Below are 26,860 nucleotides of genomic sequence, written 5' to 3' on the forward strand. Positions count from 1 at the left end.
AGTCACCAATAAAAATAACTGAATGCGAATTGTCAACAGGATATGCTATTCCAAAGTTAGTGTCAACGAAGATAACCGAATGAAAAATCTGTTTATCATCCACGACTATTCTTTCTTTTAACTCTAAGTAAGTGTTATATTTTTCCATAGTTAATGCAGATTATAATCGAATCTAATTTCAGGTATATGCATCTTCTTTCAGGGAAATATACCCACTGGCGTTTTATCATGTGTACAGCTTAAACTTTTGACCTGACGTAATAGACCATGCACCAATAAAACGCAAGCAAAAACAATAACAGTCATTAAACAAAATAAAGTTGTATAACAAGAACAGAGGCAGAAATATTTATGAGACTTATTTTAAATATTAAATTTTATTGTGAATAAATTAAAATTTGCTATAAAATATATTAATGTTTTTAATAATAAATTAAAGAATAATAATAGTTTATTGTTGAATTTTTTTAAAATTTATTAGTTAATATTTCCTAAATGTATAAAAAGGAATAAATAAATTTATTATAAAAGATGCTTACATTCACAAACCAAGCAGGCGAGAAGAAATTACCCTGGGAGGATAATGGATGGCAAGGCTGTAGCCAGTTAGGTTCTAACTGAGGCTCGGCTATTGCTGTTACCCTCCTGCCATGATCAGAGCTTTAATAGCTCAATAACACCTTATCCTTACACTGTCCTCTATAGATAACGGGGAAGATGAAAAGCATTCTTGCTTCGCCCCTTTAAGCCAGTCCTTATACCAAGGATAAACCAAGTGTGCAGAAAAGCTGAATTTTATAAATAAAGCAATTTAAGCCGGATGTTTTTCTCGGATTTCAAATAGATTTATATCTTTTATGGTATTTCTTGGTCGAAGTAACAGTGCCATTCATTTTTTTTAGCTTGTTGATGGATAGCCCCAATATAGTAGTATCATTAACAGGCATCCTCTCGAACTTGGAAAAAGAATCATATGTTCGAGTTTATCTCATAGTTGCTCCCCCCCCCCCTCCCGCAGACAAAGAAAAGTTTTTTTTAAGGCATATTGTAGGTAGGGAAACTCCCCCCTCCCCAGCTATCAAACAGAACTTTGATGTACATGCACTGCTTTTTGAAGGATGACCGTTTTTGGTGGAACCTAAACGAAACGAAGCTTGAAAAAGCTTCAGGTTTGGTCTCTAGACCAGGAATTTCAATATTAGAGAATCCTGGTATCTAGACCAGGATTCTTTAATCCGCAACCCACTCAGCTGCTGATGTACCATAGGTTTGTTGCATTCGTGGATGGGTTTGCACAAATCGCAAAGAGCACATGCAACAATCATTTAAGAAGACATTACTTCTCAAATACACAAGGGATAATGAGCAAGCGGTCTTTACACTAGCTGCAGTAGTGTCACCTGGCGGTCAGTCTAGAAAAGTATTTTCTAGATTTTTATTAGTTAATGAAGTTAAATGTCTGCTTTTGCAGATATGTAATGAATTTTTAACTCTAGTACAGACAGGATGGTTCATTCCTTTTCTAACATAAAAACAAATAAAAATTTGCGCAGAAACAAAATTAGCTTTGAGTATCTCATATACTAAGTCTAATCTTTAAAAGAGTAACTCAGTACTGAACTATGAGCATCGAAACTCGCTAGATAAAAGGGCTTTTTTTTCACCTGAAGTTAGAAGGTGGATAGATTTTTAACCCATACTATTTAGTTACTCTCTTGGTCATCACCATGACAACGAGCACGTCATGGACTTTATCTAAGCCTTTTCAACTGAGACTAAGAAGATTTCAGATGGAGGTGATAGGAGATTTGTGTCTCCAAAAAAACTACTTTTTTAAATAATAAAAAAAATAGCTTCAGAATGTACACAGCTAAAAGACATAACAAATTGTCTTTGAGTCGCTTTGGTCATAGAAGATGCATATATAGAACAACTGCGCACGTGCGCGCGCACACACACACATACACATACAGAAAGAGAGAGAGGTTTAATCTCCAAACGAATGAATTAAAGATCAAGTACGGGAGAGTAAGAGAAAAGCAACAAACAGAAACGCTAAATAACAATATAAAATAAATTTGAAAAGTAGAAAAAATCTGCCGCTTCCTTTTCAAACCGTATAATTTAATTTTGACACGAAAAGGTCTGGAATTTCTTGCCATCGAAGATGGAATTTGAACCCAACACTTTTTTTTTTTTTTTTCATGCAACTCAACCAGGAGACGCCTGATAAAAAAAAAAAAAAAAAGCTAGCTAAACTGACAGATAGCTAGAATGAAAAATAGACACGTGGATTGCTAATATCAGTTGGGTAATAAAGAAAAAGAAATAAACATATGCACATAAAAGGAGACAGGTAGTCAAACAGATACAATGAGTTAAAAGCAGTTAAAAGAAAGAAAACAAAGAAGTGATTACATGATAGTTGGAAAAACCGCAGAAAAGTAAGCAAGAGATAGACAGACCAGGAAATAATGCTGATAAATATCAAATAGCACAGGAAATGTAAGCAACAACAAAAAAAGAATAAAAAAAAGGAAAATAGTAGAAAGAGAGAAATATAAAATATGGCAGAAAGAAACAAAGGTCCCAGAAAAAGAGAGAGAGAGAACTTCAAAAAAAAAAAAAAATGAGACGAAGACAATCAAAATATTTGTAGACTTTTTCCCCATTAGAAAACTAGTTCTTATACATAGTAATATAGTCACCGTGGGAACTGCTTCACTTGTATTCATATTTTTCAATAACAGATTAAAGAATCTCGAAATCAATTTGAAAGTCAGCGTTTTTGTTATCTCGAATGGCATCTATAGCAGCCACCTTGTCATGTTTTCCCCATTAATATAAATAGTCATCTCTTGGGTGATGTAAAAATCGAGAGTAAAGTCAGATGGATGATATTCCACACAAAACCCATTTTAGACCAGCTCTGATGACAGAATATGATCAGCATACAATAAGCAGTATAGTTGATTTAAAAAAAAAAAAATTTTTTTTGTGGATAAAATTTCGTAGATACTTCAACATGATGTTTTATTACGTGCCGATCATCGTAGTTATTTTTTGAAGAAATGCTAATGGCTAATGCTTTCTTAATAATTAAAAAACAAAAACTAACGATACGACATTTGTATTGTTAGTTTTTGCATAAAATCACTTGACAATAGTACTTAAGGCTGCAATGACATAACTGTAATCCCAGTTTTTTATTTATTTATTTTATTTTATTTATTTATTTTTAAATTTACATTCCATTATTGATGAACCAATGGAAACTTATTACAAAATGTTATATTCTGAATATCTAATACCATCCGGTTACCGTAATGAATGTACGACATGAAATGAAGCCGGTGATAAAATGGTTTAAAAAAATTAAAGTTTTACTGACACACACACACACACACACACACACACACACACACACACACACACACACACACACACACACACACACACACACACACACACACACACACAGAGAGAGAGAGAGAGATTGCGAACAAAAGTATACACTTCTAAAACAATATTCGTTCTTGACTAAGCTAGAAATAAAAATTGAACGATGGATAAATAGATTAAATAGAAAGATAAGCAGATATGAAGAAAAGAAGACAAACCTAAACATTGCTGGACAAATGAACAGATAAAGTAAATACAACAACAACAGATGGAGGCGTGTCTTGTTGGATGCTGCAGAAATGTTGCCCATCGAAGTCTTGTCGTGCTCCAGGAAAAAAAAAAAGTTTGTACAGAAATTTGCGTGATTTTCATGATACGAAACAAAACTGAATGATGTTAGAGAATCGATTACCTAATGAAGTGTAATAGCGATTTACAATTCGCTTAGAACTCAGGTGTATCATTAGCATTTCATTAATTTATCCTATCATTACACCTGCCCAAATCGGGGGGAAGAGAAAAAAGGGGACGTTACTTGAGTACTAGTCAAGCTTTTACACGCTTCCTCACCGCAATCGCTAATGGATCCAAGTCACCATTAATAGAGAGAGAGAGAGGAGCAGACGAGAACGATCGTTAAGGGGACGATGGTGTCATGTTCATGACTAAATGCAAACCTGCTCAATATACAGAGACTAGCAGTGGGTGGACGAAGTTAATAAAACTATCAAAACTCGCCTGTTTGTTGTCTTCACTAGCTGCTCGAAGTCATTTTGGAAATCGATAGCAGAAAGTCTAATGAATCAACTGTGCACTCCAAAAATGGAAAAATAAGGAGCGAGCAGTGATACGAATTGCAACTGATTGTAAGGAGAGAAAGAATGAGAAAGCTAATGGATGGATGGGGAAAATGAAGTGTGTGTGTGTGTGTGAGAGAGAGAGAGAGAGAGAGAGAGAGAGAGAGAGAGAGAATGAGCTAATAAAAGAAAGAAAACTTAGAGAACAAGTCCGAAAGATAGCGATCGGTCTGTTCAGACCCAGACTATCTAGTTAGGGTTCATCAATAAATAGGTAAACCATATTTAGAGATTTTCGACTTCTTTTTTTTCTGTCTGTCAGAATCATATTTATAATTGGATACGCTTTAGTGTCACAAACTCAACCACCTCTCAACTAAGCACTACGTAATTTAGAGACGAGCCCTTATCAAGACTAACTGATAATGCGAGAAAAAATAGGTTCACAGTCCCATTTTAAATCGTTCCAAATATACTTCAACAAAACTTAAATTATGATTACAAACTTAACGGACTATCACAAAAGAATTAAGGTGAATATGCTGATGCCAATCTATATGTGGAAGGGGGAGGGGAGCTGAATTTCTAGTTAATAACACCTTGGAGGAAATTAGTCATCGTACAGCTCACCTGCCGTTTTTTTTTTTTTTTTTGTAAAGTTTGCCTTTCCTCCGGAAAGGATATAACGACTTAAATCACATGCTACCACACAACTATGGATGAATTTACATATATTATGTTGTTCCCACTGATGAAAGGCTGAACCTATGGTACATTAGTATAATGGGATGATTTTTTCTATTTAATTTTTATCATTTTTGTGTTTTTATTTATTTATTGTTAACTTTTTTACATAATCCAGAAACTGTGCCCACACTTGAACGATGGAATTCATCCTACCCACAAACAATCATAAGTATCCACGTCCATGGATACCTTTGACGATTTCACAGACTCTTGATTGGAAGGCGGCTAATCTCATGGACAATCAGGCCTTCCAAATATATAAAGCTGATAATACCAATAATAAACTCATGAACTTGATGAGCGTGAATAACAATTTTTTAAATAATTTTGAATAGAAATTATAAGTGTTAGGGTTATTAAATCAAAGTCTCTTCCACTTATCTTGTTAGACTAAAAATTAACAGCTGAGTGTTTTGTTAGTTACACAATATCTGATTTTTTTTTTTTCTAATACGGAACAATACATGACTTGGGAACACAGAAGTAATTTTTTTTTTTTTTTCATAATGACAATCTCATCTGCAGAAAGTTGCGTAAACCCATAGCGCATAGGTAGTGGGGATAAATGTTAGATTATATGGGTAGATAGACACCAAACCTGATACTATCTTCAAGCCAATTCAGATCTTCCAATAAGCAGGATTATGATCTCATACCAGACGATACAAATCTACTGCCTAAAAAATGATCTTTAAGGATCAGCTCGCAATGTTGATAATACGTCATTCTCTTTCTGTAATTTCTCTATAAAATAATTGTTTTGTAATTATGGGAAAACCGCCTTGAAAATTCTCGACCTCGTAATAATCTTCAAGAGATGCCTAAAGCGCTAATAGATCAACCGTCCGTTGTAAATTATCTATTGACTTTTGTAGTGTTCTGAAGAAGATCAATGGCGAAGGGAAAAGGCAGCTAAGATTCGTTTGTAGACTGCTCACAGTTCTTATACTTATGTCGCCATCCACTTTGTACCAATTATGTCATTTTTCACTCAGTTCTCAGTGAAATACAGAAGAAGAGAGAGAGAGGAAAAAAAAAAAAAGGAGGAACGTTCTAATTGGCTGTCCATTTGGGCCAAGTATTTTATGAATTCATCAGCGCAGTCTCAGTAGCTATCAATTTTGGAAGAAGACCATTTTAAAAGGGAAACCTTTGACAACTTCGCAAGCCAGTTATATAGGGGCCTCTAACTATAATACAATTACTTTGTCATTGTGTTGTCTCCCCACCTGCTCCTCTAGGCTGGGGCGGAGGGGAAAAAAACGGCAAAAATGCCTAGTAGTTAAGAACGATTTTCGTCTAGAGAGAGAGAGAGAGAGAGAGAGAGAGAGAGAGATGTTTAAGTGAGATGAGACAATTACCAGTAAACCCCGTCCGGGAGACCCTTAAACACGTGATTCAAGTGTGGTCATTGCTCTATTCTTAATACAGTCTCGGAGTTGTCTTTTCCCCCATCTCAAATAAACTTCCAGTAATTACTGGTATCTGTTTGTATTCTTATAGTTACAAAATTATGGCAAACGGGACCATACTTAGAAATCTGACTTTTTTTACGCGCCTGTAGGCACGAGATTTAAAATAAAGGTGGGGTCGGGTGGGGAGAAATAAAAGCTTCTTTTAACAACTGTAATTGGAAGTCAAAAAAATGATCAGTGGGTGGGAAAAATAACAACCGACAACTATAGCCGATTATACTGTTAAAAGTACAAGGTAAAGTTCTCTAATTTTTTAAGAACAAAGAAAAGAATGTATTTTAAAGAATTTTTGCCCTTTCTTATGGGTGTGAGCTTAATGGACAGAAAAAAAAAAAACACCTCGAGGAATAAGAAACTCCGTTTGCTGTCTGGTTTCAAATAAGATAAAGATTAGGTGTTTTCAAATTGCCTTAAGGTTTTTTTTTTTTTTGTTGTTGTTTTGAGTGCAGTGGGAACAGGTAGACGTTTGTGAAATGAGGGGGATCATTAAATGAAGATTAAGTTAATGAAGAGGGGTTACCATCCTCTAAACTGAGTGATTCGAGTTTTTCGGCTAAGCGTTGTTGCTAGCGTGAAATCGAGAGAATTTCAAGCAAGGGCGAGCGAGAGACAAGAGGTCATAGAAACCAGTGTTTGTTACTGTCAAAGACTGCTGCTTCAAGTTCATTAAGAAGCCTTAGTGGAAACAAGGAGTTCGACTCACTTTACATAATATTTCAGTACTTGTAAAAGTAATCGAATAGGTAGCAGACAAGAGGATACTCTTCAAAGAATGCTTTCAACAAAGAAATTACAAATAAGTATGGCGATTTCTATTCTGTCATTTTCGTTCAAAATGATTTCGTGATTATTGGATAGGATAGACAGAGAAAAAACTAAATTCTGCGAATGAGAGAGAGTTAAAAATATTAATAAGTGTAACATTAAATAAACTTTTGTTGGTGAATTTTTTTATCTCTCTCTTTATATTTTTCTAATAGTGTCTTCGTAACTGTTCTGTGTATGGACTGAAGAGATGGTTGGTTTGGATTTACAGCCGAAATAACTAATACGATGAGTCCAATATATGTCTGTAAATTGCCTGTGGCCGGTTTGTCTGTTTTTAAGGATGGTTGAAAAAGTAGAGTTTCCCGACCATCTCCGGACTGGATAACTCACCTTCATTTTAAAAGTCCTTATAAAGTTCCTTGGAAGGGAGTGGGTTGTAGTTTCATAAACTAGTGTAAACCTATATACTACAGAATTTTTATCACTGCAAATAAGCATGACGACAAAGCAAGTGTTTTGCTAACTAGTGTGGATCTAAACCTTTAATTTACCACTCTTATCTTGGAAGCAGTAGAGTGTTTTTACAAATTAGCTGGAAAAGCGTATTAACACATAATACACGGATATTTGCTAGTGTGAGGCAGCCCAGAGAACACCTGAATTTCAGGGAGGAAAAAACCCAATAAAATGAACATCTTCTCGATAATAAGATGCTGTTGAGATAAGGAGAATGAGGAAGGGTGTTCATTCATCAAAAAAGCTCGGTATTCGTTTATTGATACTAGCCGATAAAAATCTCTTATTTGTTTTATTTTATTTTATTTTTTTTACAAATATCACAAAAATCTTATTCTTTAAATGTTATTATTTCATGTAATCATCGAGCTACGTAATAAGTAATTCTTTTTTGAAAATTATTATTAAGCTCCGGCATGATATGCTAAGTGTAAATATACAACTGTAAACACTGCTCGTAATACAGTACTATATTTATTATGTTATATATCACTGCATTCTAGAGAAACCATTTAGATCAATTCAGATTTTTTTTTTTTTTTTTTTTTTGAAGGGAGATTACATTGAGTATATATATGATCAATAATGCATTGATCATTTTCACTTCTTTCTCGACAATTTCAATTTATTCGCATAATTTTCAATGTGGAAAATTAACTGGAAGTGATCACGATTGAAGAACATCAAATTAATCATTCCTATTATACCTACTGTTCCTTAATATAGCTCTTAGTTTGCTATGACGTCATTGGTGATTTGACGGAACGTACACATGATCCGTAATTAGTAGGGTGGGGGGGGAGAAGAGTGCTGAGTGGGTTGATATTTTAGTGGATTTGTCATCAGAGGTGTAAATCATGAAATGTTCACGTAATCTGAGAGAGGAGGAGGAGGAGGAGGGGAGAAAGGGGAGAGATGTACCGTTTGCGTGATGGCCTGTGACGTCACAGCAAACATACTTGAACAGCGTTAGATGACGTCATCAATAATACTCGACCGTTGACTGGGATGAATAGATTTTCAAATGTTTGAAACAGAACATTTGGCATAGCTCTAAAAGGCAGTGAAAAGTCAGGCTGCATGTGATTTGATATCATCACGGCGTCATCATGATAGTTATAGGAAGCTTTGGTCACCATATTATTTGATTAATAATTGGCAAAATACATTTTAACTTCAAGTTTAGAATTTAGGAAAACTATTCTAAAGTTCTTTCTTTAAATTAAATAAAATTAAATAATTGAAAATTACCGTACTTTTTATGTTGGATATACATATTAACGTAATTTTTTTATGATATCCAGAGTTGATTAATCAAATGGATAGCCAGTTGCAATTTTACGATTATTATTATTATTATTATTTGTATCACCTTCATATACTTTCTCAAATTTCAGCCTCTTCCACGTTCTCTATTTATAGAACATGAAGAGGCTGATTACTGTTTACTTCTAGCTAACCCTTCCGAGTAGCAGACCCATATATTCAACATTAAATTATTTATATAAGCGTGTTATATATGATTTTTTTTTTTTTTTTTTTTTTTTTTTTTTACCTGAGGAGAAGTTTTGTAGAGGCACGTTCTTCGTGATGGTCTCGGCCATATCGTTCAGTCCGTAGATCCCCAGAAGTTCTTTCATCGTTGATTCTGCATAGTCCTTCATCACCGAAGCATCAGGGGTGTCCTTGGAACCCGTACGGAGCGAGGCACTACAGAAGGCACCGGGAGGAGTTGGTTCACGCGATCTGTATGGGGAAGAGGTGGTAATGGCACCGGGCATGCATTTAATGACGTGGGTGTTATTATCTGGCGAAACGCTTGGACTTCGAGTTCCTTTCGACAAATCCATAGCCGAACCACAGTCGGACGGAAGACCGCTATCCGTTCGTTTACTGAGGTCGACCGGAGCGTTGACCTTGTCCCCTAGTTTTTGTTGGTTCAAGGTTCCTCCGTCACTCAGATCGAGTGGACCATCCCCCTCAGTGTCGTTTTTAGCAAAAGCAGACGTACGGAAGCCTTGAATGCCGACCACTGTTCTTTGGATGTAGTCCGGTAGTTCTGAGGTCGAATCCGGGTCCGATAGACATGGACTTTCTTGTCCCGAACAATCACTGGCGTCACTTGCATCGTCGTTGTCCATCGTGCAATTGTAATCCATGAAGAGTTCGTTTTCGGCATCGCTGTCCGCGTAATGATACAAAATATTTCGAGGTTGGAAATTTTTTCGTTTGTTTCTTTCCCTGCTGGAGCTCAAACACATTCCTGAATCGGATCGAGAATCGAGAGCCATCGAGTCCATTTCCTCTTCCATGCTACTGTCGTTGCCTCCTTCGTCGGGGAGTCCAATTTGCACCGAACGATGGTGGTGGTGGTGGTGGTGGTGGTGATGATCAAAAGGCACTTGATCGTTGTTAATCACTTTCAGACTTGTCCGATACGGGCGGCTTACCGAATCCAGTCTTGGCAAAACATGTCTCGGGTCGGTATCACTAATGGTGTCACCAGACGGCACTCCATTCAGCGGAGATAAATGATGATCTTCCCGACCTTCTACCAGCGAAGGCTCGGATGAGTGATCATCACTGATGATCATATCTTCGGAGGATCGCTTTAGTTTTTCACAGATTGCATTCAGTTTGAAGGCACTTGACTTGTTGAGAGGCTTCTCCTCCGCCTCTGTCATGCTTTATTACAATGGAGAGGTCACGTGACTACCGCTATCGCTCATTAGTCACCAGTTACTTGACCCCCTCTGTAAACAAAGACAATAGAATTATTTAAACGAAGATTATAATAATTTAACAATAATTTGCATTTTTTTATAAACAACAGTGGCATAAATCATGATAGTAATGATTAGATTGAATAATATGGAGCTGTCTTTTTTTTTGTGTGTGTATTTTTCGTATGTGAGTATGTTTTGAGATTACGTTAATACTAACGAAAAGAAAGAAAGAAACCAAAAATAGCTGGTTAGCCTTGGTGTAAGAAATAATGTATAGATCTGTTATTTTTAGAATAAAATTTATAAATTATCGTGTAGAATAATTTTAATCTATAAAATATATAATTAAATGAAATAATATAGCGTTTTTATGCAATAAATTTGAAAAATCTTAAACTTTATCATTTAAAAACATAGGCCTGAAAATACACCTTTTTTATTATTATATGAAAACACATACAGCCTTTATTGAAGTGGCATCTTGGGGTGAGATGCGGTGATTGATTTTCAATCCAATACCCTTGGAGGGTAATGGATAGCAATGCTGTAGCCAATGAAGTTCTAACTGAGGCTCGGCTATTGCTGTTACCCTCCTGCCATGATCAGAGCTTTAATTAATAGCTCAATAACACCTTATCCCTACACTGTCCTCTACAGATAACGGGGAATATGAAAAGCATTCTTGCTTCGCCCCTTTAAGCCAGTCCTTATAAGGATAAGGTTGGAAGAGTTGGTGGTAGGTAGTTCCCCCCCCTGGAGGGTAATGGATGGCAGGTCTAACTGAGGCTCGGCTATTGCTGTTACCCTCTTGCCATGATCAGAGCTTTGATAGCTCAATAAAACCTTATTCCTTATGATAAGTCAGTCCTTATAAGGACTATTGAAGTGGCAATTGTAATTTCAATGCTTGAAAATACTTGTGTACTTGGCTTGTAGGACTTGTTATATTATAAGCGACTACTCTTTCTGTTAAGGTACAATCTTATTAAAGGTGCTTAATCATTTTCATCGCTTGGTGTATCACCAATGCTTAATAGAGGTCCGAAAGAAAAAAGCGTGTTTGGTCTCCAGACAAGCCAGAGTACCCGGACTACACAATTCCTCACCCATGTATCATAGTAATTTATGGTAGGTTTAACCCTTTAGTAGGATTAAGATTACCAAAATTAAAATAAAGAAAGAAAAATGCGGTTGGATCAACAAAACATTAATCGCGAATAACAATTTTTTATTCATATAATACGTGACTATATCTAAATACACAAATCCCAAGGTCAACATGTAAAATGAAAACAGACGAAAAGCCGCTAATTAGAATCTTGGTAACATTTACTTAAGCCTTGCTGTTAGAAGTGCTTAAATACAGTCATTAATAGAGCAGTTTTTATTATTTTTTAAATGGGTTTTATATATGAACAGGTAAACTGATAGATCAAACACGAATGTTTGGTAGTGCAGATGTGAAAGCTGTAACTTCAGTTTGAAAAACTAAATTTATTTAAATTTATTGTTTAAATAAATTTAAATCTCTACCAACACTAAATCTCAGGATTATATATCGTTTGAAATATCAATGATATCTTACAAAATCCGAAAAAAATTGTTAAATTATATTATAAAACATGCATTTAACGATAATAAGTAGTTAAATGACATACTCCTTTTTTAAATAATAATTAACAATTTTCATAATTAATGTTCTTTGGCAAGTTTATCTTTAAAGATAGATTGTTTATATTTATGTGTAAAGATTATTCATCTAATGAATGCTTATTACAAATATATATATATTAGTAAGCCGACAATGAAGTTCTACCAATATAGACTTATAGAAGTATGATAGGAACTTGAAATATTTAAATAGATGGTGAATGCAAGAGTGGGAAAGTACGATAGAGGCACGTGTCCCAAACTTTGATCCTAAAGGCAGACTTGATATACGTGTACAGTGTTTGTATTTCAGGAGGACAAAAGAGCTTTTTAAAAGGGAATAATAGAACTAGGAGAAGATAAAAGAATAGAGGAGGAGGAGGATTAAAGATGGGTTGAATAATCTATCGTCACAGGGCAGTGAACTCAAACTTTTTTTTTCCAAGGGTAAAAAAAAGATACATTATTTTCCACAAAATATGGACCTTATATATATATTATTTATTCTCTTTTATGATGCTAATAATTAAATAGTGTTTTATCACTGTTATTTTAATCATAATATTCTATTTAATGTTGCAGTTTCTTCATTTCTAGTTGTTTACCGATATTATTTTAACCAATATCTTAGATACGTTTCTCCGACCGTTGCCATAGCAACGTAATGAAATTCCCACCTTAGTTGGAAATTTCATTAGTAGTGTATCGAATAAGGTTTCAATGAACGAATGGGAAAAAAGTGACGTAAGCTATTCTAAGAAAACTACACTTTTTTCTATTTATTTATGTGTGTATGTGTGTGTGTGTCAAAGAACAGCATCGTAAATGATATGGGTTTAGTGTTATGGGTCCTGCTGTTACAATAAATCGTGATTATTCAAACGGAAAATGAATACGACAATAACAAGGGCTCAGAATGCAAATATCCACGTTCAACGATGAATGACCCATTGCACTACAAAGGTTATTAAAGGAACAAAGATATTAAAAAATATATTTAGCATAATTTAACAGAAAATATGATCAGGTAACCAATCTTTTTAAGTAATTTGAAAAAAAAAAAGGCCAAGTCTCTTTCCTTTGTAGAGAGATTTAAGGTCTTTCTACTTAATACTAAGAATTTATTAAACGATGTAAAGAACAGTTGCATGTTAGCATTTCCAGGAAATGCAGAAAGAAATACATTACTGGAGAGATTTTCTTTCTTTTTATTATTAAGATTCTTCAGTTAAACGAGTTGTCATGACAGTGTATGTGATTGGCAAACTCATTCTTCGTAGAGAATTGTAATCAATCTTACTCTAAATTGAGGAAGTGTCGATTTATTGAGATGATGGGTTAAGATGATCAGTTGCTATGGCAACCTTCAGGTAGTGAAATATTATGGATAGTGAGTCTCTTAAGTATTAGATGGACTTGAAGCTATTTGTAGACAAATTTAAGAGAAGATATCTTTAATCGTAATCCTGAAGACTCGTAGATAATACTGTTTATAAGATTAGAAAGAGTTCGAAAACTCAGAATAAATTACTGTTGTCATTAAGAGTGAATCCATAAATTCCTCACTGAAGAAGGGAGAAAGGACAATCTTTGATGAAAGTTGACCAGCAGTTCACTATATTAATAGCATCGTGTGACAGAAAAGGGGAGTATAAAATCCCCAAAACAGGCTTACGTGCTTTTGGGATGGGTCCTTACAGATATTATCTCATAAAGAATATTTTTTAAGAAAAACACACACAGACAAACGTATTGATAGACATAACAGACCATGATCTGTTATGTTATCAGTGCTTGTCTATACAGTATGTGGGGATTAATCGCCCTATCATTTCCAAAAATTATGTTTTATAAAAACTAAATTACCTGGCCTTATTTAGGCCATCCCAAATAATATGTAAAAGATGATGAGATAGAATTAATTTTTAATAAATAATAATAGTATTAGCACGATATTAGCTTCAAAACCAAAACAAGCATGAAGACTGACATATAACTGCACATTCTCAGCTGCTATAAAAAATATTCATCTATATGATTAATTTTCCAGTATGGCTAAGTGTTTTTATTTTTCTAATGCGATAGCATAAAAAGGGATATTACTTTTGTTGTCAGCTGAGCACTGATTTTATTTCTGACATAGTAATGAGTTTTGTCTTTTGACATATATAAAATTTCTTTAGATAGTTTGTTTCAGATGATACCGATGTCATTCATATTCGTTTTAATCAGTTAATTAAATATAATTTATTCTTAAATAATAATGCAACTTATATTTTATTGAAATTTTTAATGAATATTTTAAGAATTTTAAAAATTAAAAAAAATTAAATAAATACTATACACCTTTTTATATTATACATTATAATATATATATATATATATATAAATGAAGTTTAGATCATAGTAAATTTGTTTTACTGCAATGTTGTAGCAGTAATCCTCACAATAAAGTGAGATGTTTTTAATCGATATATAGATAAGAATCGGTATATATAATAAATTTAACTCTTTGATTGGAATTAATTGTAATTGCGCCAGTAATCGAAAGATTTCAATCATTCAATTATTGGCAATTCGCTTTTTTGGAGTTTGATATATATATATATAAATCAGCAGAGGGGGGGGGGGGGAGGTGAGTATCTCTTACTACGAACAGGCTGGCATCTGAATCTGAAAAATCATTACGCCAGCCACCCAGGCGTTTTTAAAACTCCTTAAAGACAACGGAAACTATTACTGGATTAGCACATAGTATACATTGAGACTCAAAATATCATTTCTTTAGTTACTTGTTAGAGGAACTTTATTTTTTAAGAAGAAAGAAAAAAACAAGAAAAGAAGTGAAAGGTAAAATAACAGGGAAAATATCAGAAAAACGAAGACATAGTAAGATGAATTTAAAAAAAAAATCAAAACAAACGAACAAAAACAACGAATAATACTGTCTTTCTCTCCCTGTAATCGTAATAAAAGTACTATTGTATAGTTGAGACCTGGATGTTTAAGCAAATATTTTATCATATCTATTCATAGCTCTCTTCTTAATATTTTATTGCGGAGGAGCATTCTTCATCGTTTTGTCTTAGCGTACCGATTCTGCACTGTAAAGTCTTTCATAACATTTCTCAATTAAAATGCATAGTTTCCTGTAGCATAGTTTCCTGTAAGATTCTATCATCACATCGTTTCCCCCCCGCACTATCGTTTATACTGTATAGCTTTCCAATTGTCATGAAAACAACAATTCCAAAGAACTCTATACATTGTTCATTCCACTCAGTAAAGCAATTTAATAGTAAAGCTCATTAAATATTGTACATATTGTCTCTTACTTCAACTTTCGTGTATTAAGTATTAAATTTGAAAGATACACAAATTATGAAATTGTGATAGCTGAAAAACTTTTTTATTAGAATTTTGTTACAATATTCTACTTTACACAAAATTTTAAAACTTGAATTTGTATTTTTGTTCATTATTATACTGTATATTAATAGTATTATAATAGACTTAAGAAATATGTCGTAAATACTAATATATTTTATTAATTTTTGTATATATATAAAATACACTTACTATTATTTATGATATTTATTATATTTATACAAACAAGTGAGATGCGGTGATTAATATACCCTTAGAGGGTAATGGATGGCAATGCTGTAGCCAATGAAGTTCTAACTGAGGCTCGGCTATTGCTGTTACCCTCCTGCCATGATCAGAGCTTTAATAGCTCAATAACACCTTATCCCTACACTGTCTTCTACAGATAACGGGGAAGATGAAAAGCATTCTTGCTTCGCCCCTTTAAGCCAGTCCTTATAAGGACACAACATACAGTTAAGAATTCGCAGTCTTAAAGTGTATAAGGCCTTTATTAGTTGACCAGAGATTTTTTGAAAAATATATACAATTGTCTACAAGTTTCACCAGCAGTTCTGTCTGGCTTCTTCAGGACATGTGTAACGGTACATGGATTTTACTAGCAAACGTTGAGTTCCATGTATTGACATATAACTGCACATTCTCAGCTGCTGTAAAAAAGAAAAAAAACTCATCTATATGATTAATTTTTCAGTATGGCTAAGTGTTTTTATTTTTTAATAAAATGTTATATTTTTTAATATAATAACATGCTTGTAAAATCCATACCGTTACACATGTCCTGAAGAAGCCAGACAGAACTGCTGGTGAAACTTGTAGACAATTGTATATATTTTTCAAAAAATCTCTAGTCAACTAATAAAGCCAATATAAAGTTCAAGTTTAATATTTTTTGTGATCATATACAGCATAGAGAATTCGCAGTCTTTAGAGTTGGTACGTAAACATAAGATGAATTTTGAAATAATAGTAAAAATGAAGGCGAGGGAAATTAAAAAAAAAAAAAAACCCGAAGAACTAAGAAAAAAGACAAGCGAAGGAGGAAAAAGTGTAAAATAAATAAATAAATGGAAATCAAGACAGAAGTCAAAAATATCCGAAAGGAAACCATTTGGCAAACAGAGTAATACAATGTGGACCATATAATAAAATCGAATGCAGATTTAGGCCCAGACTTGACCACTTATAAACAGTTATCACACTTAATGAAATCAGCATACGATCTGATGGCCTAAGTAGACGCAGGCCATCAGATCGTAAGCAACCTTAAACCCAACAATACGGCCTAAGTGAAGAAATAACGCGCGCTCCCAAACACACACAAGTATTATCAGTCTGGAGATACTTACCGTATAAAATAATAACAATCCAACACTCGGCGAGGACATATAATGGCCTTCGTTGAAGCGTTCTGTCCGGACGGACACACATCTCTCTCTCTCCTCCGTCGGTTAGCGCCACGTACAGCGAACTAGAAGCGGTCCGCTCGACCGGCAATTTCACGAACCAACCTAATGTGTAGCAGTCTCGCGTCCTATCCCGTCCGAGAAATGGGGGTCTCTGACAAACCTCCCTTCCCCCCACGCTTCTAGCACCCAGTGATGCGATAAAATTCAACCAAAGACTCGGTAAACCTGCTTCTTCCATCCCTACGGCATTGGCGAACGTTACAATTTCAGGTTCCACCCTGGCCCTTTAATAAATGACTCCTTTATGACTTTTTTTCTTTTTGACTGCGGCCAATACGCAAGCAGGATATGTCTCTGCAGAAAGCGGGAAAAATTATAGGGTCTACATAACGCAGCTGCTTTTCCTGCAAACTATGTCTACGGGTGATTCTTTTTCTTGGCCCTCCGGATATAGGATGGATGGTAGGAAAGATGACAGAAAACGCCAATCAGAAGGTCAAACCATATTTTCTTAACACAAAAGAAGTAGTGCAGGAATTTGGGTCTATCAGTAGCAGAGGTGGGGGCGCAATCAGTACTGTCTCTTTCTCGCGCGCACGTTTTTTTTTTTTTTTTTTTTTTGCTCTTTGGGTAGCTATCTCGGTAGATGTCTCCTCCCCTTCTCTCTACCTCACTCGAGATCGTTATCCACCCGAAGGTCCTTTTAGCTTCAATACGGGCACCCCTATCGGACCCACCTGGATACAATGACAAGTCGCTTTTATTCAGGTTTGCTCAAAGAATATGCAAGCAACAAAGTCAGTCAATTACCCTTTTTATGTTCGAGCTAAGTAGAAATACTGGGGATGGTTAAGTGGACAATACTCTATATAAGAGAATAAAAGCGCACGGCGGAGACAAGAAAAGAAAGAAAGAATGACAAAAAAAAATTCTTCTGTTTTTTTTGTTTTTTTTTTTTTTGTACGTTAAGATTTTTTTTTTTTCTTTAAGATATCGGAATCAGGTCTATAACATTACAAACCGAAAACAAAACAAAACAAAAAATAATAACGAGAAAGAATTACCTGAAAAAATGAACAATAAAAAATCAAATATTTTAAAAATCGGTATGATTTCATAACCACGAGGACTTTTAACGTAAATGAGGTTATTCCCTACAAAATATTTTTGAATCTATTTACTATTTTAATTGTTATAAGCATTGATAATTCTTTTGCGGTAATTTCTCAGTTACTAAGCAACGGCAATAATGCGTTTCTACGCACAACACATGCATATTGCAAACTAATTATAATCAAATGTCAATTTCATTTACGCAAAATGTCAGTTATCAGAATTCTACATTTCCAGTTAAAGCCATAGATCTGCTATTGCTATTTATGAGTTCACTATTAGTTCAGTGCTTTTAAATACTTCTATTATGCAACTAACGAAATGAATCTTGGATAGAATAAAGGTCTGCATTACAATTCTATTTCGACTGCAGCAACAACAACGCATTTTTATAATTACTTTTACTTATGTTTTTCTTATTCACGCATAATTTTTAATACCTGATATATGTGCTATATAGATCTAAGTATGTTTGCAAAATTATTAAAATTATTTATGAAAATGATTATTAAATTATTCAGTTTATTATTAAACTATTAAAAGTATTATTAAATTATTTAAAATATTATTACTGATTATCAAAATGATTGATATTAAAATTAGTAAATATTTATTACGTTACTCGCTGCGATGTAGATATCAAGTATTACTAGTACTTTATATTATATATTTACTTTTTTTTTTGAAAAATTTGCAAATTCTTTGAAAATACCGACAATTATTTTCGAAGATTTTGGAATATTTGTAGTGAAATTTCTATCATTGCAATATATAATTTTGAGCTATTAGAGATTAACAACGTGTCAAAATAATCGTATAAGAACATCTCTGAATACACATACATGTATTTAGAGTCATGCAAAGTAAGAATGACCAAATAATAACAGGAAAAAAAAAAAAAAAACAACTAAAACGAAACGAAATTATATATATCTACGTTTAAAATAGCAAAGTATATACGAAATCCCACAGCAAGAAAATATTTTGGAATGATATTTCCTCACAGGTTATACTAAAACGAAAGCTGTGGACAGTTGGGGGTCTCTAATTATTATAATCTTCCTGTCATTCGCAAAGGTCGCTGGTCTAACTGTTGTCCGTCCGCGGTGTGCCTCTGCTGTCATTGACATCTAGCTTATTACTGTGACTGAGGTATTTCTGAAACTGCTAGCTTTCCTCGAGGTCTAAATCAAAACATCACACAACGAGAGCTAATAAATGACCTGTTTAAATGATAATTAGAGGGATACACAGTATGTAAACCACTACTGTTTTTCACTCTCTGGTAATCCAGAGTAGAAAGTGACAAGTTTTTCTTTCCCCTTAATTTCTTTCGCCGGTACTCCCCTGTTGCTGTGTGTGTGTGTGTGTGTGTGTGTGTGTGCTTTGCCTCTTTCGAAGAAGACGAATAGGCTGATAAGGGTGTAGCAGATGTGGGAAAACTTAACAGAATGTAGCAGGTGGTGGATGTGTTGCAGGAGATGACATAACCCTTATTAGGATGTCAGTATCCGCTGGGGAAGAGACATTTTTCCTTATTTTTTTTTTATATCTCTAACAAGTCTCCAATTTTTGAGTTGTCGGGCGAATTTAATAGATACAATCTCTTTGTTTATAAAGAAAGAAGGCATAGATTCAGATAGGAAAAAAAAATTAGGGTTTGATAATTATTGCTATTTTAAATGTCGCAAAGACAGTAATTATACACTTAGTTCGTAGTTCTTATATACGAGACAGAGAAGAATTTTAAAATGGTATTTTTCTCTTTAATCGCTATTACTTAACAAGTAGCATTTGGTGAATTGCTAAGGAAAACTGTTTCCAAAAAAAAAAATATGAAAAAAGTCGATTGCTTTTAATTGTTAAAAAATAATCAATAAATAATCGTATGCAATTTGAAGAGAGTATCGTTTATCTGTTTCTGCAAAGTCTTGCGTCTAGTGTTCCAATGTGCTTGTTTATTGTTAGTTTTCCAATAACCTTCATCTTTTGCCGCAGCATGGTTGGACGATAACAATTAATACACCTGAAGGCTCGCGGGGAAGCAACTGAAAAACAATAGATTAATATGCTAGAATTATAGCTAAAACAACAATAGAACTGTTGCTGTATGCATGCTGTAGTGCGCAACTAAATCAAACACCAGCCGATTAGAATTTTATCTTTCCCAACTACTTATCTGAGAATAGATGAATGCATTAATGTCATGTCAAGTACCGTTGAAATAATGGCAAAGGTTTTGCGGATTTCGGCTAAATTATTAAACGAAAGACAGAATCCAAGCTTGTTTATTTTTATTTTTTAAATTGAATCTAATTCTATTTTAATAATAAAGCAAAAAAAAATTAAGGACACGAAAAAGATAAGAATATTTTCTTAATATTTAACTAATATTTTGTCATTTTTAAGGATTTACCTAAGTTTAAATGATTGTCAGCGCAAAACCGCTCTCGCACCAACAAGCCGTGGTTCGGATCCCACCGTGGGCCCGGACAGCAGGCCATGTGGGTAATGAAGTGAAAAAGAGATTTGTTTGTTTGTTTCTTCTAATGCATTGCTGGAGTGAGTGGTTGGTGCTCCAACTCCGAATGTCTTCAAGGTGAGGTATGATAGTTATTGTAGCCAGTGTGTTCGACCTTCCGCAATGAGTCTTCGGACTCCATAGAGGCTTGGAAGTAATACTATGTCTTTAAATGTTGGTAGATGGATTTTATCATCCGGTTTGAGACCGTTGCAACACGCTGTAAATGAGATGAAATACTCGCGCATTATTACTTTTATTTAATTGTTGGCGTATCAACTGCGTCTTGTACAATGATGTCATTGATTATTCCAGCAACTAAACCATGTTTTTTTTTTTTTTTTTTTTTTTTTTTTTTTTTACCTTTGGAGTTTAATCTCATTATTGGTTGTCGTTTGTAACATTTAAATTTAAACCAAAATGGAGTTGATTCAATGACTTTAAGTAATAATATCAAATACAAAATTTTCATAAAAATTCGTTCAACCAGAAGAAGCTGTTAAATTTGTATCAAGGAAACAAAATGGATACACACACAAATGGAACTTTGTGTGTAAAGTATGAAACTCGCTTAAAAATGACACATGAATAGATAATATTTCGGGATATGCATATTTTAGAAAGCAGTAATAACATTAACAATGAATAAACACTCGTTAGGATCGCTATGTGCATTCGTTCGTCAGTAGGCATAACAACAGTTGCTTAGCTGAGATAAAATTTGATTACATTTGATACATACGCGCTGCTTAATGAAATTTGTCAGTTCATTGCAATTGTGGTATATCACATCTGTTGATTTCGCTGAACTGTGAAATCAACAGATGTACTACTACCACCACCACTGCACACAGATGTGCTACTAGAAATGTTGTACTTCCTCCATTCTTGTCAACCACGAAATGCCAATTCTATGTTACACAAACTTTTAGTTTATGTAGTAGACATAATTTTATTTTACTCATTTGGTCACTATAAATTTAAAAGAAAATCGCCTATTAAAGCCAAGACGTCAGAAATCGTTTGCATACTTCCACATGCCAGCCTATCATGGACAGTATCTTCAAATCTGACCTAAAGGTTAAAAGTGTTCGAATCCCATTGTGGTATGGATGTTGATGAATGTCTTTAGTTGGTACATGATTTTCTTTACCCGATACGAAGCCACCACCCTACAAAACTTTAGAATCTTTTGTAAGCAGGGTAGGTTTGTCTGTATTGCACGACAAAAATTGGAGTTTGCTTTAAAAAACTAGACTCTGGTTATGAGATCGTCAAAATCACGTCACATTAAAAGCCCATAAAAGGTTCCTCATGTCCTGCACGGGAATCGAAACCAGGTCTTTCTGAACAAAGAGTATCGTCAAGCTATGGAAGTTCCTCGCCAACCAGAGCCTTGGTTGTTTCTGCCATAATTCAAACTAAAGAGACATAAACAACATAAATCTTATTTTGCACAACAAGAATATCAGTTATATTGTCAGTACTAGGACAGATATTCGAAACATATTTAGGAAATTCTCAAGTCACTAGAAATAATTATCTATAACTACCTCTAGTGACTTGAAATCTATAATTATAATTTCATAATGTTTCTCTCGCAATCGATATTATGCTTGTTTTTACTCACAGGAACCGAAACATTTTATGGAATTAGAATTATCTGAAAAATAATAAAAAAAAAGTCAAACACAAGATTTCAAGATCCGAATTATTCAGGAAGAAAGTAAGTGTTTTAAACATTTTCTTCCCGTGTATTTGTTCGGAAATAATCTATCCATTACTTCCTAATCATTGAAGTTATGAAATGACGGGGATGTAAAGATAGTCCCAATATTTGTCAGTTCACTTCTGTCATCATATCTCAGAAAGAGCGCTGAGAATCACTAAAGAGGGGAAAAGTTAGAGATGATAATGAAATGATAAAGAATAGAAGGCCATTTGACCCAAAGGTCATTGCTAAAACTGACATAAGGTGATTCATTCATGAGGCGGTAATATGTCAAAAACTAAACTTAACATATATATATATATATTTCCACAAATCAAAAGAAACTGAAACACAGCAAAATCTTGCAAAGATATCGCATCACAAATATGAAAAGAACTTGAAATAAAGCAGAGAGAGAGAGCGAGAAAGAGAAAGAAAAAAAAAAAAGATCTGGTCTTTAATGATAAGACCCCTAAACAACCTGGGAACTGCCTCGATGTAGGGCTGCTAAGATCCTTCCATAAAATGTCAAATGATGAGTGAAACGTGACATATGATACAATGAGAATTATTTTAGCTCCCCAATGTCAAAAACAGGACAGATGGTCTGTGTAATGAACCAGGGATAGAGGAAACTCTTTGTCCCCTCTGTCGCAGCATGGAAACCATGATTGGTTTATACAATCGATCGAGGACAACTCTCTCCCTCTTCCCAGAAAAATAAGAAATAAGTATTTCTTACATATCTCCCAAATGTAATATTTTATTTATAAGGAAAATTAGAAATCTTTGTATTTTCCTCTATGGATGGAGTTGTAAAAAAATCTCTCCCAAGGACAAATCCAGCCCAACTTACCGCCGAAGCCATACCAATTGTTAATTGTGTGTTCATCGTAGGGTTTTTCTCCGAGAAAAGCCCTACGATCTCGTATGAGACTGACTAGCTCATCACTGGGGTCATATAAAGGTTTTTTGGAATCCTAGACGATATATGATCCCAGATCTTTCCAGCTAAAGAGCGACACGACTACCGACTGTATTACGGAGGTGGTCATTATAAGTGTTTCAATAATTGCTGGCATCATACATTTTGTGCCCAATACAAGCGATATCGGACGCAAAATATGTGATCCCCAAACAGAAGGAAGCGAGTAAGGAAATATCGAACTCAAATGCTTGTAAGTATACTCTTCAATCATACTATGATTAACCGTACTCTCCTTGGTTAACACTATTGTTATAGCTATAACACATGTTCTTTTTATAATCAATATTAATAAGAGATAGGCTGCATCTCCTTAAATACAAAACATACCTGTAACTAACTTAATTGTTCAGTTCTTTCCTAAAAATTAAATGGTTTATTAGAATATTATAATTAAATTTCCGAATTAAAAGATTAAGAACGAAACAAAATTAGAATTTCTAATTTATGTTATAAAAGTTTCGCCGACTGTTTTTTTTTTTTTTAATCTAGTGATAGCCCCTCCCTCCTCTCTGGTCCCCCCCCTCCCCAGAAACCTCTCCTCACGGCTATTTTTGCATAATAACAACGAGTGTTAGCTAGTCAAAAGGCAAACAGAAATCTTTTGCCATTGACTGAGACAAAACTGCACGCGAACTTTCAAGTGGCCAAGAAAAGAAGATAAGTGGTTCAGGTTTCAGTTTCATTATCCACGAAACGTTCGATCTAGTCACGACCTGAAAAAAAAGAAAGCATCTTCCCAAGACAAACCTGTCAAAAGCAACCCACGCAATGGAATGATGACGTGAGAAGTCATGAGCGAGAATGTGCAATGTTTTAGCAGAATGGTTCGAAATATGTGGGATGAAGTGCAGATATCTCATGACACTCCTAGTATTGCGTGCACAAGCGAGAAAGGGGAAGAGGGGGAAAGAGAGATAGAAAGAGCATCGAACTGCATTTTATCTTCTCTCTGGCAAAATTTACTCGCTCAAATCTACGCAGTGAAAAGATTAAGTCTTCCTCATCATACCATTCAGGATATTTGTTATCGATATTATTATCAATCGTTGTCGTGTAAAATATCTGTTAGAATAATCTATTCAACGTGAAATATTATAATACATATAGTATTTATTATATGTATGGAGCAATTTTAGCACTAATTTTCGAAAATTATAATTCTAATATAATATAATATTACAATAATAAAATAATTTATTAAATTATACGTATTAATTAAAAATTACTATTTTATTATAATATAATGCAATTAAAATTTACGCATCTTAATATATAAGATTTATATATTAAGATGCATGCCGTACGAGGCGACTAAAATGGGTACCCTGGGAGGGTAATGCTGTAGCCAATGAAGTTTTAACTGAGGCCTCGGCTATTGCTGTTACCCTCCTGCCATGATCAGAGCTCATAGCTCAATAACACCCTATCCTTACATTGTCCTCTAGAGATAACGGGGAAGATGAAAAGCATTCTTGCTTCACCCATCTAGCCAAAAAAAAAAAAAAATCTATTGTGAAAATGTGTAGCGAATATCATAGCTGTAATGTAAAATATAAATATATTTTATTATTGTATTAACTGTACATAATCTGCCTTATATACAGTATAATATAATTAATATCTTAGATATAATATTATTATATGATATTAGTATATTAATTCTACATTGTTTTATACACGATTTAATATAGTATATAATTTAGTCATTTTCTCCCCTTCCTGTTTTATATACGGGGACCTGAAAGTAATCAATTATTTTTAATAGGCCATTTTTAGCCGATTGTTTTTTCTTAAAAGATACATAAATTATTAAATTTGATTTTTATTTAAATATTAGCATTACTTTTCTATTTAAAAAAATCTGTTTTTTTTTTAATTTTAGATTATTATTTTTTAATATGGCGGACTTTAAAGTTGAAGAGCACCATTTACGTTATTGTATGCTGTTCTTGTTTCACCATGGAAAGAATACTACCGAGGCTACCAAAATCATTTGCTCAACTTATGGAGACGTATTGAAGGTTAACAAATGTCAGCGGTGGTTTAGGAGATTTGCAAAAAAAAATTTTGATCTCTCTGATCGTCCTCGATCTGGAAGACCTCTTACTCTAGATGACGATGCTCTTAAGACTCTCGTTGAATCAGATCCAAAATAAATCATACAAGAATTAGCAGAGAAACTTAATTCATCATGGTCAACTGTCCAAGAGCACTTACATAAGAGTGGCAAGGTTCTTAAACAGGGTGTATGGGTACCGTATGAACTGTCAGAAAACAATAAAGCACAGAGACGGGCGATTTGCAATTCATTGTTGTCTGGTCAACAATGAATTGCAAATCGTTTGGTGGAATTATTCATTACGAAATCATGGAACAAGGTAAGACTATCACAGCAAGCCATCTACTGTGAACAATTAGAGCAACTACATCAAGCATAGTTAATCAAACGTCCTGTGCGTGTCAATCGGAAAGGGGTAATTTTGCAGCAAAATAATGCAAAACCACATTCTGCAAGAATGACTCAAGAAAAAATTAGGCAGATAGGATGGGAACTTCTACCACATCCTCCATATTCGTCGGATATTGTCCCTAGTGACTATCACTTATTCAGGTCCTTAGAACACAGCATAAGAAATAAAACCTTCCGTTCGCAAGATGATGTCCAAAAGAGTTTGATATCATTTTTTGCCTCAAAAGAAAAAACTTTTTTTCAAAAAAGGAATTCCAACCTTAGTAGATCGTTGGAATAAAGTTATAATTAACGATGGCAATTATAGAATTGAATAATGTTAATTTGTTCTTTAATAAAATTTATATTAAAAATGTAGTTCAAAAAATTGATTATTTTCCGGTCCCCCTTATATTTACTGGTTGACACAGCCATGCAAACCAAATCTGATGGAATAGTGTAGTTAATCTTTATTCTCGTAGTGTTTTATGTATGCATATTGCGAGTATTCTTATGGATGGTTTGCCAGTTTCCTGAGCTAAAAAACCCCTTTCATCCCCGTATGAGATCAGCTAATTCGCCTTCAGATGAGAGGGCCCCTGTAAAGGTTTTTCTCTCATCCTAGAAAAGATTCAAACCCAAGCCTTTCCATCCATTGGACATAGTCGAAACTGACTGAACTGCAGGAGGCTCGTAATTTAATATAAAGTACAGTGTCTAATATTATTATATAATATGATCTTATTACAGTGAATAGATTACTGCTGCATGCCGTATTAAATAAGCATATCCATTCTCTTATCTATTTGATATATTTCCTATTTTCATGTATTAACTAGACACTTTCCAAATATGTTCTATTTTCTTGTAATTATGAATTTTTTGTAATTATGTAATTATGTAATTATGAAATTATTTTTAAAATTAATTATTAGATGCCTTTATAAATTATGATAAATAGATTTTATAATTAAAATACTAAAATTGAAAGATGTTATACGATTTTATATGAGCACTAGATGAAATTTTATAGCTTTCAGAAATGTGCTCTGATGAAAACTCGTGACTGTTTTTTTATTGTTTAATTATTTCAGAAATTCATTTTGTCTGTTAAGTGTGGATCTGCTTGTCGTTAACTCCTCATGACATATCAATTAACTTTTAAAAGTGAAAATAAATATGATCTCTAACATTTTTTTGA

General features: G+C 33.9%; 1 protein-coding gene across 1 annotated transcript in view; it reads right to left on the minus strand.

The window, feature by feature from the left end:
• LOC150107643 (zinc finger protein castor homolog 1-like) overlaps positions 1 to 26,860 on the minus strand; it is a 252,159-nt gene that overhangs the window by 194,047 nt on the left and 31,252 nt on the right. Inside the window, exon 2 of the mRNA XM_090392151.1 lies at positions 9,261 to 10,458. Coding sequence (XP_090248277.1) covers positions 9,261 to 10,389 — 1,129 coding nt within the window. The 5' untranslated portion in view covers positions 10,390 to 10,458. The remainder of the gene's footprint in view (positions 1 to 9,260; positions 10,459 to 26,860) is intronic.

Source organism: Typopeltis vanoorti, chromosome 4 (genome assembly GCF_054136105.1).
Source record: "Typopeltis vanoorti isolate ZY-2024b chromosome 4, IOZ_Tvanoo_1.0, whole genome shotgun sequence".
Taxonomy (NCBI): Eukaryota; Metazoa; Arthropoda; class Arachnida; order Uropygi; family Thelyphonidae; genus Typopeltis; species Typopeltis vanoorti.